Here is a 23,288-nt window from a genome sequence, read left to right as displayed (position 1 = left end):
AATGTTTATTGAATACATGAAGTGATCAGCAAGGAGCTGTCAAATTGGAAGAAAAGCGATGCAGAATACATGACAGAGAATGACTGAGTGTCTGCTTTAGTGTGGCGTTAGAGAAGGCCTTGCTTCCCTAGTGTCATGCTAAAGTACAGGCCTAACGTAGATTCAGGCCATGTACTTTCAGTCAAGGCCTGAATGACAAAAAAGAACCAGTCGTGCCAAGATGAGGGGATGAGTGTTCCAGGCAGAGGAGATGGCTGGTGCAAAGCCCTGCACAGGAATCAGCTTGCTGTGAGCAAGGAACTCAGAGGTCAGTGTGGCCAGAGCTCAGCGTGCCAGGAGGAGATGGATGTGAGAGGCAGTGACTGGGCAGCGGGTCCAATCATGTAGGGCTGAAAGCCTGAGAGAGGAGTTAGATTCTATTCCAAGTGCACTGAAGGATTTTAAACAGGAGGCGGACACAATCTGGCTTCCAGTTGCTCTTTGGTTTTTGTGTTTTTAATTACTGTTGCTACTGTGTGGAAAACAAACTGGGTGGGGGATGGGGACCAAGAGTGGAAACTGGGGGCCTACTCAGCAGGTTAGGGCAGAATTCAGGAGCAAGGGGATGTTGGCAGGATCAGGGTATGGCTGGGGACATGAGAACAGCAGGCTGATACCGGATATGTTGGGGAGAGCTGACAGATTGTGTGCTGGATGAGATGTCGAGATGAAGAGAAGAGAATGAGGGGTGAGTCCTAGGTTTTGGGCCTGAGCAACTGAGAAGCTAATGAAACCTTTTCTTTGATTAGAGTGATCTCAAGAGGAGACTGACTGCTTTGTGAGTGATCTAAGGGTATGGAATTCCTAGCATATGGATGAGTCACTCATTACAGTAATTACAGTCAGGTGCTAGACATGCCACGTGTGCGCATGTACATAAACACACACATACCCCACACGTGTGCACACATACGTACATTCTCTTCTTGCTCTGTGCATGTTCCCAGAGTGATTTGCTCTTTCCTACTGAATTGATCCAAAGAGTTTGACTCATTTGCAGCAGCATTGTGAAAATTGAAATTCTTGGCAGGCAGGAAATCATAGCCGATGGGTCAGGAGACCTGGTCTGGAGGGTGGTGACCTGGGAGGGGAACTATCCTGGGAGTGGGGCTCTTACTCCTAGATATCTGGGGACACAGTCATTGAGCTCTGCAATTCAGAGAATTGCTCCTTGTACCAAAAGAACTAAGGCCACTTTGCAAATATCACAGGACGGCAGATGTATGACATTCAGATACTTTGGAGTTCAAAGTCTTTCATCCAGGAAGTGCCCTTTGCCCCCCTTTGACTGATGCAGTGCCTCAGTAGCCACCCTCTGATGTTGTTGAGAAGGTGGTGATAGGCCTGAGCTGCTTTTTGGAGGCATTTCTGAGCATTTGGTCAGGTGGGAGGTGAGTCAGATGAGGCGATAAGGAGATGGATGCAGAGGAAACCAACATTTGTAGCCCTCACTCACACATCCTCATCATTCCTCATAGCCTGGTTTGGAACTGCTTCTCAGAAGATCTCAGTCAAATCTGCTGACATTTGCACCCTCATCTTCCTTGACATTGCTACAACATTGGACACTGTTCATAACTCCCTTCTTGAAAAATCTCTTTTCCCTTGGCTTAATTTTCTTCCTCTTGACTCCTTTTGTTGCTATGGATGTGGATGTTCTGCAAGGCTGTGACCTCTCCACCTTCCCTGATCCATTTGCTATCCCTTGGTGGTCTCATCTGCTTGGGGAGCTTCAAGTGTCACCTCCTGTACCCCAGTGATGGCTGGCTTTTCAGTTATAGCCCTGATCTCTCTCCTGTACCCTAGAACCCTGTTCCAGCTGTCTGCTGCATAGATCCCTCTGCTTGCATGTTCCTTTGACAGCTCACACTTGGCGTGTCTGAAATCAAACTTTGGTTTCCAGGAAGATGATGGTGAGTGCCAGAAGACTCTCTTAACAGACTGTGTTTTAGGCTCTTAGGCAGTATGGTAGACTGAGAAATAAGCCTCTCCCTCCCAGTCTCCTGCTTCAAACACACAAACACAAGTTCTGGATAAAATACAACCAAATTAAAAAACCAACAAGCAAAGCTAAATTAGAAGCCAAGAAAGGGAAGTCACCATGTGTTAAAAATAAAGTGCTCTCAGAGTCAAAACAGTGAGCAGAGTTCAGAGAAACTGCTGTGTATAAGCCTTTGCAGCTGGGAGCTAGGGTTGTAATGCCTGCACAGAGAGGAGAGTCCGGCTGCCCACACATGGGGGGCTATAATTCAGCTACCTGTAGAAATCAGAGAGACACGTCAGGTATTGCTGCATCAAAAAGTCCCTCTCCAGCCTAGGAGAGCCCCAAGGGAGCATGAGTGGAAAAACTCATCTATGAGAAATTGTCACCCTAGCCTGAACCTCATGCAGCGAAGGGATCTGAATACATATTACATATGACCTGCATTGGTGTGGGGACCTCAGACCAAGAAATGAGGGGCATGGAGATTGAGAGCATGGCCTCTTAAATCAGACACCTGGGTTGAGCCCTGGGCTTACCTCTTACAATGAGGATTAAATGAGTAAATACATGAAAAAATGTTTAGAACTATGCCTGACTCATATTGAGGGTTTGGTAAGTATTACCTGTTGTTGTTGTTGTTGTTATTAATATTTTCAACTCTTCTTGACTATTCTCGAATGGGTTGGCAGAGGCTTCCATCCTTGTATGACAGGGCCTTTTACTTATGGCCTGAACTGTCACCCTCTTTCAGCTGGTCTCATTGCTTCGGGACTTGCTGTCTCTGGGCCACCCTCACACCATTACTGGAGTGATCTCTCCAAAACATACCTTCAAGGTTTTCACATCCCTGGTTAAAGATAGTTTTTAGTGTTCTCCCTCAACCCTTCGTCCACCTTGCTCGGATGGGGGCTGTGTGCCATCGCTCCTTCAGAGCGGCATTGTGCTCAGATACAACCATTCTGACACCAGTTTTTCTTTTTGATCTGCCATTTGAGCATTTATTTCACCTTCAGTTTTATGATAATAATATTTTGTCAGCCAGTCTTTAACCATCATGTGGATTTCCAACCCTGTATTTCAGTGATGCCTCTGAGTGAAGGAAAGAGACTGAGCTAGAATGAGAGAGAGAATTGGTCTGTCCTCGTGTTTCTGAGAGAGACTTGCATCTGGGGATGTGGCACATGATGAAAGCTGGTGGCTGCTGAGTGTCTTGCAGAGTGCTGAGGACATAATAGACGCATTTTCACATTGGCAGCAAACACCAAAAGATTTCATACCTACTTCCTGACTCTAAAAAACAAACCATACACCTTTCAGCTGTGGCCAGCAGTGCATCTGCTACCACCAGCAACACAGCAACTCAGAGCCCCAAGTCATGTGTGCAAGAGATGCTAGAGTTGGCCTGAGGAATTTTCTGTTAAAACATGGCCATAATCAACTCATTCTTTTCGATTTGCTGTTCATGCTTAGCAGTTTGTGATTGGTACCCTGTTTGCAAGTTGAGCTGAAGTATCTGGAAAAGTAGAATAAGCAGTCAAAATGGTGTTCACATGCCTATGGCATCCAAATGGCCAAGTCAAAACCACACTTTGTCCAAAGGTGAGTTTCCATCTCTCCAGTCTTTTCTAGTCTTACGCAAAGCAACACTTACCTCCACTTTAGCCAAACTACTGTTTCCTTGAACATCCCTTGTATGCCCACCTCCAGGCCCGTGCTCATGCCTTTTGTGGCCTCGGGTCCTCTCCAGCCCCATCTGTGCTTGTTGAAATCCCTCTAGACTTGTTTTCAGGACTACCTCTTCCTGCAGTTCCTTCTTTGGGTAACAGAGTTTGTTCTTCCCCTAGAGAGCCCTTTCCTATGTAGTGTTCCTGATTCTTCCTTGCTAAACCAGGTTGAACAAATGAGATGTATATTTGGTGCCTGACTCTCTGCCCACCGCCAGACCAGATCTGGACCCTGAATGGGCCCTTGGCAAACTTATATCAGGGGATCGATCTCAACCTCCCAGCTCTCTACTCTTGGGTCTTTGTGGGAATATCTGCTGGGTTGCCATGGTTGGAATAAAAAAATTAACAACATTATTAGAAATAAATGAGAAAATTATCCTACAGGATTGTGTATGTATGTGCGTATGCATGTGATTGGATACCTGTATATATATGTGTGTGTGTGTAACTGTGTAAGGATTTTTTTGTTGTTTTTTTTTGTTTTGAGACGGAGTCTCGCTCTGTCACCCAGGCTGGAGTGCAGTGGCGCGGTCTCGACTCACTGCAAGCTCTGCCTCCCAGGTTCACACCATTCTCCTGCCTCAGCCTCCCAAGTAGCTGGGACTACAGGCGCCCACCACCATGCCCGGCTAATTTTTTGTATTTTTTAGTAGAGACGGGGTTTCACTGTGTTTGCCAGGATGGTCTCGATCTCCTGACCTTGTGATCCACCCACCTCAGCCTCCCAAAGTGCTGGGATTAGAGGTGTGAGCTGCCGCGCCCGGCCAAGGATGATTTTTTAAAAAGATAAAATCATGACTCATACAAATATAAGATGAATACTTGTCAAAGGTTTTATTTAACTCATTGATTAAGGAGAGAACCAGTAAGATATTACAACCGTATCAAAAGAGAAGCTAGAGTACTACACTTTTATAATCAGGTAAGGAAGGCTAAAATCACATTTAAAATCGGTATGAAATTAGTCAGTATTCCCATGGTGATAATCAGTAGCATTTTATGAGGCATAATTTGCCTTTCCGTAGACAGGAATTATTTATATTACTACATTTTCTACAAATTAACTTCTGTCTGTACAGGGTTTAAAATAGCTTTAGTCAAAGACAAACATGGACAGCTAGCCAGCACACCACTAAATTTCAGTTACAGTTTTTCCTTGTGTTACATGCGATAGTCTCCATTGCATCTAATATTTTATATTAGGTATGTGACTTTGTAGTTTTTTATTTTTCAGAAATGGGTATTTTGCATCCAAAGAAGTAAAAAATTATTTTAAAAATTCCAGTTCATTTCCTTACTGATTCCATACCTTAGTCTGCTGAATCCATTGGTCCATAGATTATCCACAACACTAAAAATTCTTTGCATATCAACAGTAGACACTGGAATTGAAATGGAATTTTGAGCCAATTTTAACATATTTGGAGCAACAGTCTCTTTGCTAAAAAATATTTCCATGTATCAAGAAATATTATTCTCTCGAGGCAAGGGAACAAGACACCAAAGTCCTCATAAAGAAAATTTGGAGAAATTTTTTTCTCCTCCATGGAGACAACTTCCAGATTTGAACTGCTTTACTAGAAAGGGGAGTGGTGGTATGATCAGTCAAATACAAGTGCCACATACGAGGTACTCAGAGCATGATGGGAAATTTCCAAAAGCCACCCACTTCTTCAGATATTTCTCCAAGATTTGTGACCTTCCTGGCTTTTGACCTCGTGGTTTGTGAGTCCCATTTACCCTTTCTACCATGAAAATGATTCAAAATTAATAAGCAGGGACTTTGTTTTTACCTTATAAATTAATTCATTTTGCATATGTGGTTATAGCCCCTTTCTCAGTCCTATGTTGTATATTTTTGCTTTTTATTAGAAATTTTACCTATTTTATTGATATTTTATAAAAATTAGCTCTTAGATTTAGTTATCATTTCTATAGGTTTGATATTTAGCTTTTTTTAGTTTGATGTTTTGTTTTTTAACATGCCAATTTTGTCATTGATTTCTTTCTCCAGTTTTCCCACTATTTTCTTAGCTTGTTGAGTTGAATATTTAGTTCATTTATATTAGTTCTTGTTTAATAATAAATGAGTTTAAAGCCACAAATTTTCCTCCTAATGTGCTTTTGGCCTCATCACATAGTTTAACGTATAGTATTCTAATTATGTACGCTTGTAAATAGTCCATTATCTTGGCTTTTATTTGGTCTTTTGCCCAAGAATTATTTGAATATTCAAAATTTTCCAAGTAATTGGGTTTTTCAGTTATTATTGTTATTTTTCTCATTATTCTTTTATGCAGCAAATATTTTGGCAGTGTTTCCTCTGTGTCAGGAATCATACCAGATGCAGGGAACAGTAGAGTGGATGCAGCCAGCATGGTCAGCCTCCTCATGGAATCCATAATTTGTTGAGGGAGACACAAATGTTATCATACAGGCAAGCACAATCATGATCAGTATTATGGAAGAAAATCCCAGGGTGCCCCAAGACTTCTAAACTTTACTAGAAGTGAAGCTAGACTTAGTGAAATGTTCTTTAACCTTACTTTCTTATCTCTTTTCTTGAACAAGAATGGTTTTAGTATCTGTTTGACTCTGGGTAAGCAGACAATTTACTTTCTTCTATGTAGTTCTGATGGTTTCTTCCTGAGGCTTCCCATAAACTCCAAAATCTAAGGGACCCTCAAGTTCAGATGAGGTTTGCAGTTTATAGTTCTTGTAATGAAAGCTTAAAACGTGTGAGTAAATGCTGTTATTTTCTGAGTAAACAAACCCTATATTTAAAAAATTAAACCTAAAAAAATTATTATCAGCATTACATGCACGTGAATTTTAAAAATCACTAAGTACTGAAAGGTTTAGTGAAACAACTAACATTCATCACTCATCTCTCCACACCCCAATTATTCCCCAGAGGCAACCACTTTCAGTTTATTGGCTTCTTCTAGTAGTTTCTGCCATATACTTACCAATGTGCTTTTGCTACAGTTTCTTGACCCATCTGCTTTAGACAGCATCTGGTGACTTCTTTGTATGGTAGATGTTGGTTTAGTTTTCCTGAACCACCTTCCCTTGTTCCTCAAACACATTCATCATTATAGTGAAATCATTTTGTTAAATGAATATTTGGTGTTTTAATGATTAGGAATGAGTAAATATGCGTCACTATATAGTCAAGTAGTAAACTATGAATAACATGTCCTTCCTTGAATATTTTGTCATTTCCCTGGATTTATTTATTTTTTTGTTTTTGTTTTTGTTTTGGTTTTGGTTTGTTTTGTTCTTGTTTTGTTTTGGTTTGTTTGGTTTTTTTTGTTTGTTTGTTTTTTGTTTTTTTGTTTTGGGTCTTTCTATTGCCCAGGCTGGAGTGTAATAGCTCATAGCTCACTGCAACCTTGAACTCCTGGGCTCAAGCAATCCTCCCGCCACAGCCTCCTGAATAGCTGGGACTACAAGTGTGCACCACCATGCCCAGCTAATTTTTTAAATTATTATTATTTTTTTGAGACAGAGTCTCACTCTGTGGCCTAGACTAGAATGCAGTGGCCCACCCTTGGCTCACTGCAACCTCCGCATCCCGGGTTCAAGGAATTCTCCTGCCTCAGCCTTCTGAGTAGCTGGGATTACAGGCGCACACCACCAGGCCCGGCTAATTTTTGTATTTTTAGTAAAGATGGGGTTTCACCATGTTGGTCAGGCTGGTCTCAGACTCCTGACCTCATGATCTGCCCACCTCAACCTCCCAAATTGCTGGGATTACAGGCGTGAGCCACTGTGCCCGGCCTTAAAATACTTTTGTAGAAATGACATCTTGCTATGTTGCCCAGGCTGGTATCAAACTCCTGGCCTCCCACAGTAGTGAAATTATAGTTGTAAGCTACCATGCCCTACCTATTTTTCTGGAATTTCTAATTGCCTTAAAAAACTTTTTCTTATCCTATCTACCAGATATCTAAGTAATCCTAAAATTATTTTATGTTTATTTTTTATTATATATAATAAATATGTCTATCCCCTCCCCTCCATGTGCCATCATGTCAGGTTTTTAATCAAGCCTTCTTTTTCTCTGGGGACATCTCTTCCAGGGCTGATCCAGTGTGCACCAGTTGTTCTTAAGGCCTGCTATTCATTGGTCATCCCGGAATCTCCCTTTGCTACTCCTGGATTGGATCCACAATTTCCTGTTTCCCATGTCTTACTAATTCCTGGCTTATTCCTGCATTTATCTAGAGGAAATTCTCAGTTTTCAAATACATCATGGGAAATACATGTTTAGGGTTTTCTGATGTCTTCTAGTGACTTATGCACTATTCTTGAGAAATCTGATACTGTCTGAGTCTCATTTGTAGGCACAGAAGGGAGCAGATGAGTAAAGTTAACTAGATTTAGCCCTTCTGAATGTCTGTGTGAGTGTGTGGGGCAAGTTGGGGATGAGGCATAGAAGATAGGCTGATCAGCTCTGAGGTGCTGTCCATACAGGCACTTGACAGGCTGGCTGGGCAGGTAGGCTGGGCATGGCAGGGAACATGGGCAGTCCCCCAGCTGAGACCAGAGAACCAGTGGCCTGAGCCCTGGGAGCCAGCTTGGCCCAGGCACAGTGTGTGTGAGGAGGACATCCAGATTTGTTTAATGGCTGGCATTGCCAAACAAGTAAGGGGTTCTAGGTTGTATTAATAAAGAATGACCTCCTGAATAAGGGGCATGAGTGGTCGGCTTAACAACGGAGCAGTTCTTTGGCCGGGCATGGTGGCTCATGCCTGTAATCCCAACACTTTGGGAGGCCAAGGCTGGCGGATCAGCTGAGATCAGGAGTTCGAGACTGGACTGGCCAACATGGTGAAACCCCGTCTCTACTAGAAATACAAAAATTAGCTGGGCTTGGTGTCATATGCCTGTAATCATAGCTACTTGGGAGGCTGAGACAGGATAATTGCTTGAACCCAGGAGTCAGGGGTTGCAGTGAGCTGAGATTGCACCACTCCTTTCCAGTCTGGGAGACAGAGTGAGACTCCGTCTCCACAAAGACAAAACAAAACAAACCACAATGGAGCTGTTTTCCAGTAGGTATGTGGTTCTGGTCTGAGTATATATTGTTCATTGGCAAATTTCTCATCCTTAAGTGTTCATTTCAAATGCTGCCTCTCTATATAGCTTTCCTTGACACTTCCTTTTCCCATAATTCATTTATAATAATAATAATTATTTTACAGACAGGGTCTTGCTCTGTCACCCAGGCTGGAGTACGGTGGCGCAATCAAGACTCACTACAGACTCACTACAGCCTCAACCTCCTGGACTTAAGCAATCTTCCTGCTTCAGTCTCCCAAGTAGCTCATTTATTATTTGTCTGGGTTATCAGTCTCTGTTTACTTACCACATTGCTATACTATATCTCTCTCCTGTGTTGAATCAAGTTCCCCAAAGATATTTGGAAAAGTTACTTAATACTTGTGATTATGAACTGGAAATGGAGGTAAAAGTCCTTGCTCCATTTTTACCACTGGGCTTTGTGAAGATTAGATGAGTTATATATTACAGTGTCTTACAAACAGCAAGTAGAAGATGGTGTTTTTCCCTGTCCATTTTAGCAGACCAGTTAAGCAGCCATTGTCCTGAGCATCTGTGTAGCATCCCCACACTGAGATGTCCTGAATTCCCTAGTGGGAAAAGAAAAGTTCACTTTTATTCTTCAACTTCTTCAGCACCAGAACCTTCCTTTCAGCATATTCTTCTGCCTCTCCTTACCGAAGTTTGTAAGCTATCACTGCTCCTGTGCAAGTGGGCTGTCTTATGGCTGCATCCTCTGTGGTCCCAGAGGCTGAAGATGAAGGAACCAGGCAGGGCCTGCCCAAAGCAGCCCAGGGCTCCCTAATGCACCAGACATGGCCTGAGTTTGGGAATTGCAGACCAGGTCTCAGGAACTGCACTGCTTCCCCAGGTGCTAGGCAGTCATTTTCCCACTCCTCTCCATTGCACGATGGGGCTTTTGAACACTGGCCTACGTCAGTCTGATGGACATGGTGGGTCTCTTGTTCTAGGTTCTTGCACAGAGCATCAAGGTCTGAAGAACTTGGCCAAAGGGACTCCAACCCTGGGGCTTCTGTTTATTCATGCTCTTGGGCTTAGCCATTGACCTCCAATCTCAGAAGCACTAGGCCCTGGCAGCTAGACTCACAGGTGCTGCCAGCGTCAGCCTCATGCTTTGCCTCAGCCACCCCTCCCTGAACTCCTCCTTTTAAGCCTAGCCTTTCTGCCTAGACTTCTTTCCTTAAAGCCATGTTTAGTCAGCCATGTTGCCATTTTCTGGCACTGGGCCTTGACTTGGAACTTTCAGGTTAACCACAGCCTGAGTCCTTAGCATAAAGTCTTGAAAACCAGGAGTTCTGGTTTCTGTTCCTTTCTTTTGAGAAGGCTTCAAATGTACATTGAGCCGCCGTTTACATACCAGAGATCTCAGTCACAAAGGATTTGCTTCTCTAATCTCTGACTAGGGATACCTGTTCATCCTGTATTTGCTTAACTAAGTTGCCCCTTCGATGACTGCATGTAGAAAAGAAGGTTATCTTCTTTTGATTAAAATTACCACACCCAGTGTAAATATGACACAGTTGACTGTAGGGGATCTGGAGGATATAGCCTGGATTCGAGTGGTGGCTTGGCTTTGTATACATGGGCATGTGAATTGTGTGGAACTTACTGGGACTTTCAGCCCTGGAGATGGTGAGGAGAGCAAATAGCTGTGGATGCAGGGAAAGAGACCTGGTGTAGCTGTGAAATAACTCTTCAGGTGACCCTGAGCAGTCTGCTTTTCTACCTCAGCACCTTGCTGTTGTAGGCTCTCTGCACCCACAAATTGCTGTTATGTGGGGGATTCTGACATCATGTAGAACAGTGGGCCAGGTTGCTTTGGGGGATAACTTCCAAGTGTGAGATTCTGTGACAATGACAAGACTGAAGCTTTCCATCTCTGTGATGTAGGGAAGGCAAACCCTAAAATTGGTGCTTAGCCCTGGAGGGTTCTTGGCTTCGCCCAGGAGAGAATTCAAGGGTGAGCTGGTGGTGTTAGACAACAGCTTTTATTGAAGTGGCACTGTATAGCAGCAGCAGCAGAGATGTTGCTTCTTGTGGTATGGGGCTTACCCCATAGGCATTGTGCCCAGAGTAGCAGCTCAGAGGCAGGTCATATTTATATATGTTTTTAGTTACATGCAAATCAAGGTGCAGATTATGCAGAAATTTCTAGAAAAAGGGTGGTAACTTTCAGGCCATTGCCATGGGAAGGGGTGGTAACATCCAGGTGCTGCTATGGCAATGTCAAACTGATGTGGCACACTGGTGGACGTGTCTTATAGAAAGCTGCTTCTGCCTCGTCCCTGTTTTAGCTAGTCCTCAATTTGGTCCAGTGTCCAAGCCCCACCTCTGGAGTCGAGTCCTGCCTCCTACCTCATATGCACGAAACAGCCTTTTAAAATCCTTAGTTCTGTCCAGGATTTGGCACACCATAGATGTGTCCCTTAGGATTTTCCCTTTTAGTCTTCATCCACAGTTATCCACTCTTTAGCTTCTTCTGGTTTACTTATTTTGCTATATTTTCTTCTCATTCTAGCTTTTAAATCGAAAAGACAAGACTACCTTTGAGAAATTGGACTACCTGATGTCGAAAGAAGATAATTACAAGCGGACACGGGAATATATCCGGAGCCTGAAGATGGTTCCAAGTATTCCCTATCTAGGTAGGAGTTTGAATTGGCTTATTATTTTTTAAGAAACCTACTCAGTGCCAAATAAGATGTTTTTACAGTTTCTACCTGAAAAATTTCCAGGAAGCGACATGGCCCGTAGATAAAGAGGCAATTGGTTGGCTCTTTGGGTTGGAACAGGCTGTTGGTACTTCCCAAGGTTGGAAACCTGGATTAGGGTGATATACAAGTGATGTTCTGCTTTTTATATAAAAGACCTGTGGGCCCCAGGGTTCCCCAGGCTGCAGCCCAGATGGGTCACAATGAGAGTGATAAGACTCTTACTGGTTCATCCACATCCTCCTGAACTGGGGCATGTCAGGCACAAACCCTCTGTTCTGGTTCTCTGGGCATTATTAGTATATTTCATATTTGTACAAATAAAATTATAGTAATGTTTATTATATTTTCTGGTTAGAAAATAATGCATGTTAATTGTAAGGAATTAGAGAAAAAAGTTAATATCTTTTGTTATCTCACCTAAAGATATTTGCTTCATATCTTATTGATTTGGGCATATCTAAAATATGTATGCTTACTCTATCCTAAAAATGTTATTTTTATCTTAAAAATTTTATCTACTTTTCGATGCTATGACTCATTCCCATCAGATGGATTTGTCAAACTCGAATCTGCTCTCCAATATTGACCATTTAAGGCAGCAGCCCTCAACCTTTTTGGCACCAGGGACCAGTTTCCTGGAAGACAATTTTTCCACGGATGGAGAGTGGGCTTAGGAGAGTGGTTTCAGGATGAAGCTGTTCCACCTCAGATGATTACTCTGAGGAGGAGCACACAACCTGGATCCCTCACATGTGCAGTTCACAGTAGGGTTCGCGCTCCTATGAGAATCTAATGCTGCCACTGATCTGACAGGGGGTGGAGCTCAGGCAGTAATGCTTGCTAGCCTATCGCTCACCTCTTGCTGTGTGGCCCAGTTCCTAATAAGGAGTTGGGAACCCCTGATTTAAGGTATTTCTACATTTTTGCTATTAAAATGTCTCAATGAACATCCTTATTGCAAAAACTTTCTACATGTAGTTATGATTATTACCTTGTGATAAATTCCTAGAAGTGTGCACAGCTTCAAAACGTATGCAAAAACGTATGCCTTTTCATGTATATTTCCAAAATGCACTCCAGAGAAGTTGTGTCAATTTGTACTTTCATCAGAAGGGGATGAAATTGCCTGTTTCTCCCACATTACAAATACTATGTTTTTTCATGGTTTTCCTTTTCCTTTTTCTTTCTTTCTTTTTTGTCTTTGCCAATTTGATAGGTGAAAAATACTTCTTGTAGTTTGGATGTCAGGGTTTTGCCAGTTTTATGAAAAAATCTTTTGATCTTTTATGATCTAAAATAATTCTAATAACAAGGGAAACCAACATTATATAGAAGTGACTCCTGATATTTGCAAGGGATCTAGTGCAATTTTTTGAAGTTACATTTTTGACAATTTTAAAATTTCTTTCATGAGCATTGTTTATTTAGATTTTCTTTCTTTTAATTAAAAATTAATTAGAATATTTAATTCTTTTAAAGCCAACTTGGAAAATTTGTTTTTTAGTAGAAAATTGTCCATTTGTTCCAGATTTTCAATATTACTAGCATAGAGTTTTTTTCTTATTTAATTTTTTGACAATATAATATTCTCTTATAAATTTGAATCTCTCTCTCTATATATATATATATACACTAAATACTAAAGCAAGTATAACTAAAAATATACTAAAACTAAAAAATACTAAAGCAAACATATATATATATATATATATATATGGTTATATTTGCTTTAGTATTTCTAATAGTTTAGTATTTCTCATACTTTGTATTTTTTGTTTTCTTTCTTTTTTAAAATTTACCTCCTTGCCAGAGGTTTGTCTATTGGTCTTTCCAAAGATTAAATTTTGGATTTGTTTTCAGTCACGCTGTCTTTCTGCTTTTTAGTTTACTGTATTTTATCAATCAAGGATGTGCATTTTCTTTCCACATTTTAACACTTCTGAAATTGGGATACATCTTGCAATTGATAACAAAGCATTGTGACATTTTTTAATTGGCAGCAGTTTTTCTTAGTGATACATAAAAAAAGACACACCTGATAAAAGGTGACATCTTAAACATAATGAAATATGGACTTCGCATGTTTGTCTCTTATGATTCATCTCTCCTGTTTTCCTTAAGTTGTTTCACCATTTCTGTTAACTACTAGAGTTGAATTACTGGTTTATTTGTGTATATGTTTTTTTTTCACTTTAATATAGAAAACAGTTAAGGCTATACATTTTCCTCTAATTACTGCTTTTGTTGCATCCTACGTGTTTTGGTGTGTAATAGTCTCAGTGATATTCTTTAAATACTCCCTATAGTTTTAATTTTTCTTTTATGCAAATATTATTTAAGACAGTGTTTTTTTCATTTTCAAGGGCTTAGGCTTTTGTTTTTATTTTTAAAACAGTTTACTGAAATATAATTAATACATAATCCATTTAAAGTGTACAATTCACTGGTTTTTAGTAATAATCACAGTTGTGCAAACCATCACCATGATCAGTTTTAAAGCATTTTTATCACTCCATAAAGAAACCCCACGCCCATGAGCAGTCATTCGCATTTCCCTCTAGCTAACCCTCCTCTCCCACCTTCAGCCTTAGGCAACTATTAATCTTCTTTGTGTCTCCACACATTTTCCTATTTTAGAAATTTCATATAAATCCAGTCATACAATATGCTGTCTTTATGACTGGCTTCTTTCTCATAGCATCATGTTTTCAAGGTTCATCCATGCTAGAGCATGATTAGTACTTCATTCCTTCTTTTTGCCAAATAATATTCCATTGTACAGATGCACCACGTTTAATTTATCCATTTGTTTTTTTAGACAGGGTCTGGCTCTTTTGCCCAGGCTGGAGTGCAGTAGCATGATCTTGGCTCACTACAGCCTGAAACTCCTGGGTTCAAGTGATCCTCCCGCCTCAGCCTCCCAAGTAGCTGGGGCTACAGGTGCACGCCACCACGTCCAGCTAATTTTTTTGTATTTTTTGTAGAGACGAGGTTTCGCCATGTTGCCTAGGCTGGTCTCAAATCCCTGAGCTCAAGCAATCTGCCTGCCTTGGCCTCCCGATATCCATTTATTTGATAAACATTTGAATTGTGTCCATTCTTTGACTATTATGAATAATGCTTCTATGAATGGCTTAGGTTTTTAAAAACATAGTCTTCTCTAATTTTTGAGATTTGTTTTGTGGCTTAATGTAAGATCGGTTTTTATACATGTTTCATGGTGCATGCTGGAAAAGAAGGTGTAATGTCTCAAATTAATCTATAATTGCGTTGTAATGTTCAAATTATAAATTTTTGACAACTTGGTCTATCCAGAAAGAAATATATGTTACAGTCCCCTTATATTTCTAGTAGTTTCTGCCTTACATATTTAGTATATAGAAATTTGTAACAGTTGTAGATTCATTGTGAAGTACTCCATACAAAGTTATCTTGGTTCCATTTGTTACTTGCTTTTACTTCTATTGTCTGATATTAATTGTGTGACATCTATTTTATTTTTCATTTGGATTTTTTTGCCAAGTGAAGACATTATTTGTATTGATAGATAATATTTTACATATTTAAGGGTCACGTGGTATTTTGTTACATTCATAGAATGTATAATAATCAAGTCAGGGTATTTGGGGGTATCCAGCACCTTGAGTATTCATCATTTCTGTGTGTTGGGAACATTTCATGTCCTCTCTTTTAGCTACTTCAAAATACACAATACAGTGTTAACCATAATCACCCTACTCTGCTATTGAACATTGGAACTTATACCTTCTCTCTAACTATGTTTGTATCCATTAACCAACCTCTCTTTATTCCTCCTTCCCACCCACACACACTTCCCAGCGTCTGGTATCTATCATTCTACTCTCTGCCTCCATAAGATCAGCTTTTTTAGCTAGCACATATGAGTGAGAACATGTGATAGTTGTCTTTCTGTGCCTGGCTTATTTCACTTAACATAGTGACCTCCAGCTGCATCCATATTGCTGCAAATGACAGGAGTTCATTCTTTTTATGGCCAAGTAGTACACCATTGTGTGTGTGTGTGTGTGTGTGTTTGTGTGTGTATAATATTTTCTTTATCTATTTATCTGCTGATAAACACTTAGGTTTATTCCATATCTTGGGTAAGGTGAATACTGCTGCGATAAACATGCAAGTACAGTACTGGTTTCTTTTCCTTTGGATAAATACCCAGTGGGATTGCTGGATTGTATGGTAGCTCTATTTTTAGTTTTTCAAGCAATCTCTATACTGTTTTCTGCAGTGGCTGTACTAACATACATTCCCACCAACAGTGTGTAGTTCCCTTTTCTCCACATTCTTGCCAGCATGTTATTTTTTTGTCCTTTTAATAATAACCACTGTGGCTGGCCCAAGACGATATCTCATTGTGGTTTTGATTCATTTGCATTTATTTTATAAATCTTTGGCTATAGTTTAGATTTTAATTTTTTATTTTATTATTATTATTTTTTTGAGACTCAGTTTCACCCTTGTTGCCCAGGCTGGAGTGCAGTGGCGCCGTCTCGGCTCACTGCAACCTCTGCCTCCCGGGTTCAAGCAATTCTCCTGCCTCAGCCTTCCGAGTAGCTGGGATTACAGGTGCCTGCCACCATGCCCCGCTACGTTTTGTATTTTTGGTAGAGATGGGGTTTCACCATGTTGGCCAGGCTGGTCTCGAACTCCTGACCTCAGGTGATCTGCCTGCCTCAGCCTCCCAAAGTTCTGGGATTACAGGCATGAGCCATGGTGCCTGGCTGAGATTTTAATATTTTAAGTTGCCTTGATTTAGTCATGATTCTTGCAAACAGCATTTAGTTGGACCGTGCATGAGAAGCCTTGCCTTTTAGTAGGGGAATATACCATTTTCATATTTGTTTCACCTTATGCCATAGATTGAATTCTATTTCTTTCTTTTTTTCATGCTTTTGCATCTTTCCTTGTTTTCTTCTTTGGCTTACCATAAACTGCAGTGTCTTTCTACTTGGTTACTGGCAAATCCCCATCTCAGGTCTGCAGATGGAAGGCATGTTGCTGTGCACAGCTCCCAAGTCCATTTCCATCACACCTGAGGCTCATCAATTGAGAGACAACGTTGATGGTACTACCGTGAGGGTAGCCTAGTGCAGCCCACGGGTTCCACTAGCAGAGGTGTTCCAGGGTCATTAAGGATGGCCTCTTTTCTCGAATAAGGATGATCATGAGAGCTGCTGTGCATTGTTTGCTTTCTCTGTGCCTAGCACTTTGCTAGGCATTTGAATGCATCATTTCACTGAATGCGCACAATAGCCCAGTGAATAAGCAGGCAGTGAGAGGTTGCCTAAGGTCACATAACTGGAAAGTAACAGAGCCAGGACTGGGCCCAGATGGCCTGGCTATAAGCCCTAAGCTCTTGACACTGCCCTCTCCTGATTCCCCACCCTATTCAGGTCATTATTTTCCTACACACCCTTGTGGTTACCACCTGTGTCCTCTGGCTATTTATGACTTGTGGGTGGCCCCCATCAGGCACTGTGTGAAGGGTATAAATTATTGCTCCTGTTTCTTGTGACATTCCCTATTGTGGGACCACAAAGCAGTGCAGTCTTGGGCTTCCAAGGGCATTGGTCAGCCTGTGCCAGCCTTCAGGCCTCTTGCCCCTCAGAGTTTCTAGACAGATGCAGCCCCCCATGTCCTTGATCACCTCATCTCAGCTGCTGCTTCCTGGCAGGTGCTTCCCAAGAGGCTCCATGGAGGCCTCCATCCTCCTGCATTCTTCCTGCTTCTGACTCTAAGCGAGTCCAGCTGAACTGCTGTGGTCTTATCCCTTCAGCCTTATGATTATTTTCCTCTCCCTTTAAACCAGGTGGACTACATTTCTTATGTTGCATCTGACATATACAAGTCAGAGGGAGAGAAGAGGAGGTGACTGCCACCTGCTCTCTATTCTTGGGATAGTGTATGAGGGTTTACCATGGGGTGCCATAGTTTGCTTAAAAAAGAATGAAGCAAGACCTCCTGAGGCAGCTGGGAGTTCCACCTGCATGCATGTCTGGTTGCCTTGGACATACCCTACCCAAATCCAGGTTGTGTATTCTTCTCAAAAATGCAACCTGTCCCAGGGACAGATTTGTTTATTTAAAGAGGAATAGTTATATAATTCCTGGAAAGTACAACATAGGAAAAAATATCTGAAACCATTTGTTTTTTCTCTGGCAAAGTCCTCACTATAGGTCTTTTCCCCCTTGGGGTGAGAGGAGGCTGTTTTTCTGGGAGGAACTGTAGGTCAGTCCCTGATACTTCAAGCTGCTTTGTTACTTCTGTTGCTTGAGACCGTGAATGCTGCTTCAGCAGTTATTTGTCTCTAATAGCAATTATGGGCTTTATTTTTGTAACAATTCTTTTAACCCTCTGTGGAAGATTCTATATGCTAACTGGTCTCCTGTGACTATTCACATATGTGTCTCTTTGTTCCATGTAAAGATGCCTTTACGTAGTACTAGCCTTTGTTACTAACCACATGGGTGTGATTCTGACTCCTTTTAACGCAAATTGTAGAGCCAGTTGGCTGTACTTTGGTGTAGTGAGTTCCTGATGAAACATAATTTTAAAAATACTGAGGGAAAAATGTATTACATTTATAAAATAAGACTCTTTGAATCAAAAAGTTTCTTGCAGATTACTTCAAAGTGTGAAAACAGTGTTGAGAAATAGTTCAATTATTTGCAGCTGATTTTATCTGATAGCAGCTCCTTGCAAATACCCGGTTAGATTGGAATGATAACAAAAGCAAGCAAAGAGCTTTGAAGAATGTCTACATCATTTGCTTATAAATAGCTGTATTGATTTAGGGGGTGTTTTGTTCTTACTACTTATTTCCTTCAGGAAATAACTAAATTAGAAATGTGATGGATCTTAAATGGTTTAGAGCTGATTCTAAAAGTAACCATAGCAGTGTGGAAAATTATGATCTCTCAAGGAACAAAAATTAGGTATTCTAACACTTCTGGATAGTACGAAAACATTTGGAGACATTCTTAGTAAATTTACCCAGACTTCTAACATGTGAAGTAAATTTCTAGAACGTAAGTTATTCCTTCAAACAAGCAAAGCTTTCCATTTTTCAAAAAGTAAGACTTTATTTGCAAATATAAATTCTAAAGTTTAAAATCAAGACAAATTTTTCCAAATATAAAATCAACAGGGCTAAACTGTTGGATGTCTAAAAGGGCTTTCAAAAAGAAGTGATCATTGGTCAAAAAAAGTGTTTACTCTGATGCCCCAAAACCTCCCAGTCAGACACCACCCCTGCCCTCATGGAGCTCACAGTCCAGTTGTGATCACCAGCACTGGACAAGAAACTGCAAGTGAGCTGAGCATTTTGAAGGAAAAGGCAAAGGAGCAAACCAAGGGGGCCCCGGCTAGTCTGGGGGAACCAGGAAGGGCTTTCTGGAGGGAAGTAGAGTCCTGAAGGATGAATAAGCTGGGTGAAGAGGTGGGAAGTGAGCATTTTACACGAAGATGACAGCTTGTGCAAGAACCCTAAAGTGAGGAAAAACATGTTTGTTAGAAAAACTGGCCGGAGAGTAGTGAATGAGGGGGAAGGTGTCATGTGGAGCAGCTGCAGTGGAAGGGAGGGGAAGATTGCTTAGGGCCTAGACATGGGAGTCAGGAGGGAGTGGGGAGCCCAGGCTCTGACCAACCTAGAAGCAGTAGGGAGCCATGAAAGGGTTTTAAGCAAGGGCATGCTGGGTTGGATTTGCATTGAACACACCTCACCTTGGCTGCAGCAAGTGGCTTTGAGGAGGTCAGGCTGGAGGAGTGAAGGCCAGTTAGGGGATCCTGTAGAAGCCTGTGATGAGTCACTGTATTTCAGAAATTTCCAGGGAGGGGGAAGGCTGTTTAAAAGCAGTTCATTTTAGAGCAAAGCCTTGGAGAGACCTAAAACAGTTGTCAGAGAGTATATCCCTTATACCTGATGAAGACACATAGCATGTCCTTGTACTCTGGTTTTGAGAATCCATTTGTGCGTTTCAGCTGTGGGACCCCTTAAAGCAGAGAGAAAAGAGCAAGCAAGGGTGGGATCAAGCCAAGGATGCGGCAGAGCTGCTGCTTCCCTGAACAGGGATATGAGTGGTGGCCGTTGCCCCCTTGATGGGGGCCACCACCCTAGGACCAAGGTGCAGTAGTTCCCTTGTCAGGATTAGCAATAATGTTAACTGGCTGTCCCTAGGTTGGCCAGCTTTTAATGCCCAACTGAAAAAATTCCATTCCACATGCAGGAAATCCAGCCTTTTTTTCATTTCCCCTCCCCACGTTTCCAAGGTTCCCCAAGGAGCCCTCATTTATTCCACAGATCCATCCTGGTTGTTGCTTGGTGCCTCAGCCAGCTGCCTGGCCCCAGACTTCTGAGCCCTCCCGCTGGTCCCCTCCTGCCATTCCCAGTTGGACCTGTGTGGAACCAGGCTGCTTCCTTAGCTGGAAAAGGAGGTATCTGTCAGTCCACAAAGCAAAGCTTAAGGCTGGATTCTGGTCTGCCTGCCCATGGAGCAATAGACCTTGTTCCTTTTTCTATTCTGCCCTGATGGCCACATGCTACAGGGGCCAACTTGCTGCCCTCCCCACCCCCAGCCCAGGAAGCCTTTGAACAAATCTCCCCTTCCCTAAATCTAGGCATTCAACCCTCTCTGGGATCCAGCAAGCAAGGAAAAGCTTCCCTCGACCCCAGGCTCAAACATACTTCCCAGTCAACAGAATGATCTCAAAGACACTATCCCATCCAAAATGAAGGAAACTATTTCCATGATTTTGAAGAGTGGTTAGCTACATTTTGTTTCAAATCTCTCCCTTCCAGAAGGGAAGAGATTGCCTTTACTTTTGCAATCTCCGGATTTGTTACCTTAAAATTCACATTTTTTCTGGGACTCTGTAGTCTTTCTCATTTCTTACAAAAGGCCAGTGGATGTTATTAAAACCCCCATTTTATGAATGAAGAAAAAAAACATAGCTTGACTCATGACTTACCCAACATCATATCCCAGGCGGATACCAAGTTTAACTCAAGATCTCATGCTTACTGCTGAGGTTCCACCCAGCCTTAACTTATGCATCCTCCTTTTAATATCTCCGTCTCCATGGAAATAAACAGTAGAAGGAAAACATGTGGGGGCCAAGAAAGGAGCACTAGGTGGAAAGGCTTGTTTTCCGAATGCTTTGCTGCCCAGAGCGGGAGAACCTTGTCCCATTTGTCCCTTCTGGGGCAAAGGGAGGATCTGCAGTCAGCTTTTCTCTGGGTCAAGAAGTTGTGTCTGAACCTGCAAAACGAGGTATGAGCATAAGCCCATTTTGTGCAAGAAAAAGTGTTTTCATGGTAGGAATCTTTATACTCATTAGGATGACTATTCCTCTTTGACTTCCTTTAGTTTTTTGGATTTCGAATTAGAAACTAACACTAATTACAAAAACTCATGTTTACTGTTTTACTATGTGATTGCACTGCATTATCTCATTTAATCCTCTCAACACTCCTTCCTCTGAGGGAGGCATTATTTTTGTCTTATTTGGTAGCTGCAAAATATGAACAAGATTCACATTAAAGTTTACACACTAGTAAATGGTGAGATCAGTGCTTGTATCCAGGTCTGACTCCAGTGCCCCAACCACTAACCTCAAAATATGCCATATGTTCCCCAGAACAGGCCTTTAACCTCTGGGTAAAACCACAGCTGAGAAGGAAAGTACTTCTAGGGACTCTTCCTGTGTGGAACAAGGAGACTTCCTGGTGGGAGGTCCTGGAGAAGCACATTGACTCATGGGTGGGGACAGAGTGGATTGAGTGGACACTGGTCTTCTACTGATGCATTCTTATTGTCCTCTTGTACCTGGGCTGGCCCTAATAAAGAAAAGGATTGGGACAAAGGAAAGACTGGGGAGCTTCTGCATCCTCAGGACCAACCTGGAGCCATTGGGATGTTTCATGTAGTAGACAGCTCTTCAGATGGCCCCCGATGATTTCTGTTCCCTAGTATTTGTATCCTTGTATAATCTCTTCCCCTTGAGTGTAGGCAGAACATAGTGATTTGCTTCTAACAAATATGACAGAAATAATGGGATGTCCCTTCCAAGATTAGATCATTAAAGACTATCCCTTTTATGTTGAGTGCTTGCCCTTTCTACTCTCTTTTGGATCATTCATCCTGGAGGAATCCAGCTGCTCTGTGTTTGGCAGTCGTGTGAAGAGGCCTGTGTGGCATGGGATTGAGACCTGCCAACAACCATGTGAGGGAGTTTGGAAGAAGATTCTGCTAAAAAGGCGAGCCTTCAGATGAGACTGCAGCCCCAGCCAATAGCTTGACTGAAGTCTCATCACAGACCTTAAACCAGAGACACCCAGCTAAGACATGCCCAAATTCCCAATCCACAGAAACTGCAAGACAATAAATGTTTATTGTAAGATGCTAAGTTTCAGAATAATTTGTCACACAGCAATGGATAACGAGCACATTGCACAACCTTTATCACTACTCCACATTTATTACTTTGTTGACCAATCTGTACTGGGACAAAATCAACTGTAAAACTCAACACATAAAGGACTACAACCTTGGCCTCTAGGGCAACAGGACGTGCTGGACTCCACTCGAAAGCTAGTTTTGAGGTGGGGGGATTCGATAGGCTAGAGAAAGTGGTTGCTGCTTTGAGAGGTGATGAGTTCTTGCAGTTCTATGAGAAAGATGGGTGCTTGGGGATGACTGATTAGGGTCTGAGAGGGCCTGGAATGTTACCCTTAGGAAGCCTGTTGTTCCCTGATGGAGTATACAGTGGGCTCCTGAGTACTCAAGGGAAACAAGGATATATCCTTTTTTGTGACCATCCAGAAAGGCATTTGGTGCCCACTCATTCTTTTAAAAACTTAAATATTGCAAAAGTAACACATTGCTTGTTGTAAAAATTATTCACACTGAAGTTTATAAAGTAAAAAGTGAATGTGCCATTATTCTTCTCCCACTTTCCAGAGGCAGCCAGTGTTTGCAGTGGGTATGTGTTCTTCCAGACATTCTTATCCACAAATACAAAAGGACATGCCTGTGGAGGGGCACATATGATATTGTGCTTTTTAACCAAAGTGGGAACATTTTATATGTGTTGTTTTGCACATATAAACTATCATAGATATTGTACAGTGGCAGCAAATCTAGAACTCTCCTGTTCTTTCTGGTAGCTCTTTGGCACCCACAGATGTATGGGCAACGTGTTGGATATCGCCTGGATGAGTGCTGATTTGTCTAGCTGTGTCCCAACTGATAAATATTTAGACTGTTTCTAGTTTTTCCCTTTTACATATACAAGTTGAATATCCCTAATCTGAAAATCCAAAATCTAAAACATTTTGAGAGTCAACATGATGCTCAAAGAAAAGCCTCACTGGAATATTTTGGGTTTCAGATTTTCAGATTAGGTTTGCTCAACAGGTAAGCATAATGCAGATATTCCAAAATCTGAAAAAGTCTGAAATCTGGAACATTTCTGGTCCCAAGCATTTTGGATAAGGGATGCTCAGCCTGTAGTGCAGTGGGGAGCATCCTTATCTGTGTGTCTTTACCCTCCTGTTAAAGTACTTCTGAAACACTGAGTGCTGGAAGTGGAATTGCTGGGGCAAAAACTCTTTGCAACTTTACAGTGCCTACTGCTGGAATGCCCTCTGAAATGCTTGCAGTTATATTTCTGCAAACAGGATATGAGTATGCCTATTTTTTC

The 23,288-nt window shown here is 41.7% G+C and overlaps 1 protein-coding gene across 37 annotated transcripts in view; it reads left to right on the top strand.

The window, feature by feature from the left end:
• Positions 1-23,288, top strand: part of RALGPS1 (Ral GEF with PH domain and SH3 binding motif 1) — a 309,829-nt gene that overhangs the window by 144,466 nt on the left and 142,075 nt on the right. For all 37 annotated transcript variants that reach the window (XR_010148845.1, XR_010148843.1, XR_010148844.1 and 34 more), the window contains one exon: positions 11,357-11,483. Coding sequence is in view for 34 of the 37 variants with exons in the window: in XM_054659088.2 (XP_054515063.1) it covers positions 11,357-11,483 (127 nt within the window). In the remaining 3 variants the exon portion in view is untranslated. The remainder of the gene's footprint in view (positions 1-11,356; positions 11,484-23,288) is intronic.

Source organism: Pan troglodytes, chromosome 11 (genome assembly GCF_028858775.2).
Source record: "Pan troglodytes isolate AG18354 chromosome 11, NHGRI_mPanTro3-v2.0_pri, whole genome shotgun sequence".
Lineage (NCBI taxonomy): Eukaryota > Metazoa > Chordata > Mammalia > Primates > Hominidae > Pan > Pan troglodytes.
The sequence above is the reverse complement of the archived record's forward strand: the minus strand, read 5'-3'. Positions and strand labels throughout refer to the sequence as shown.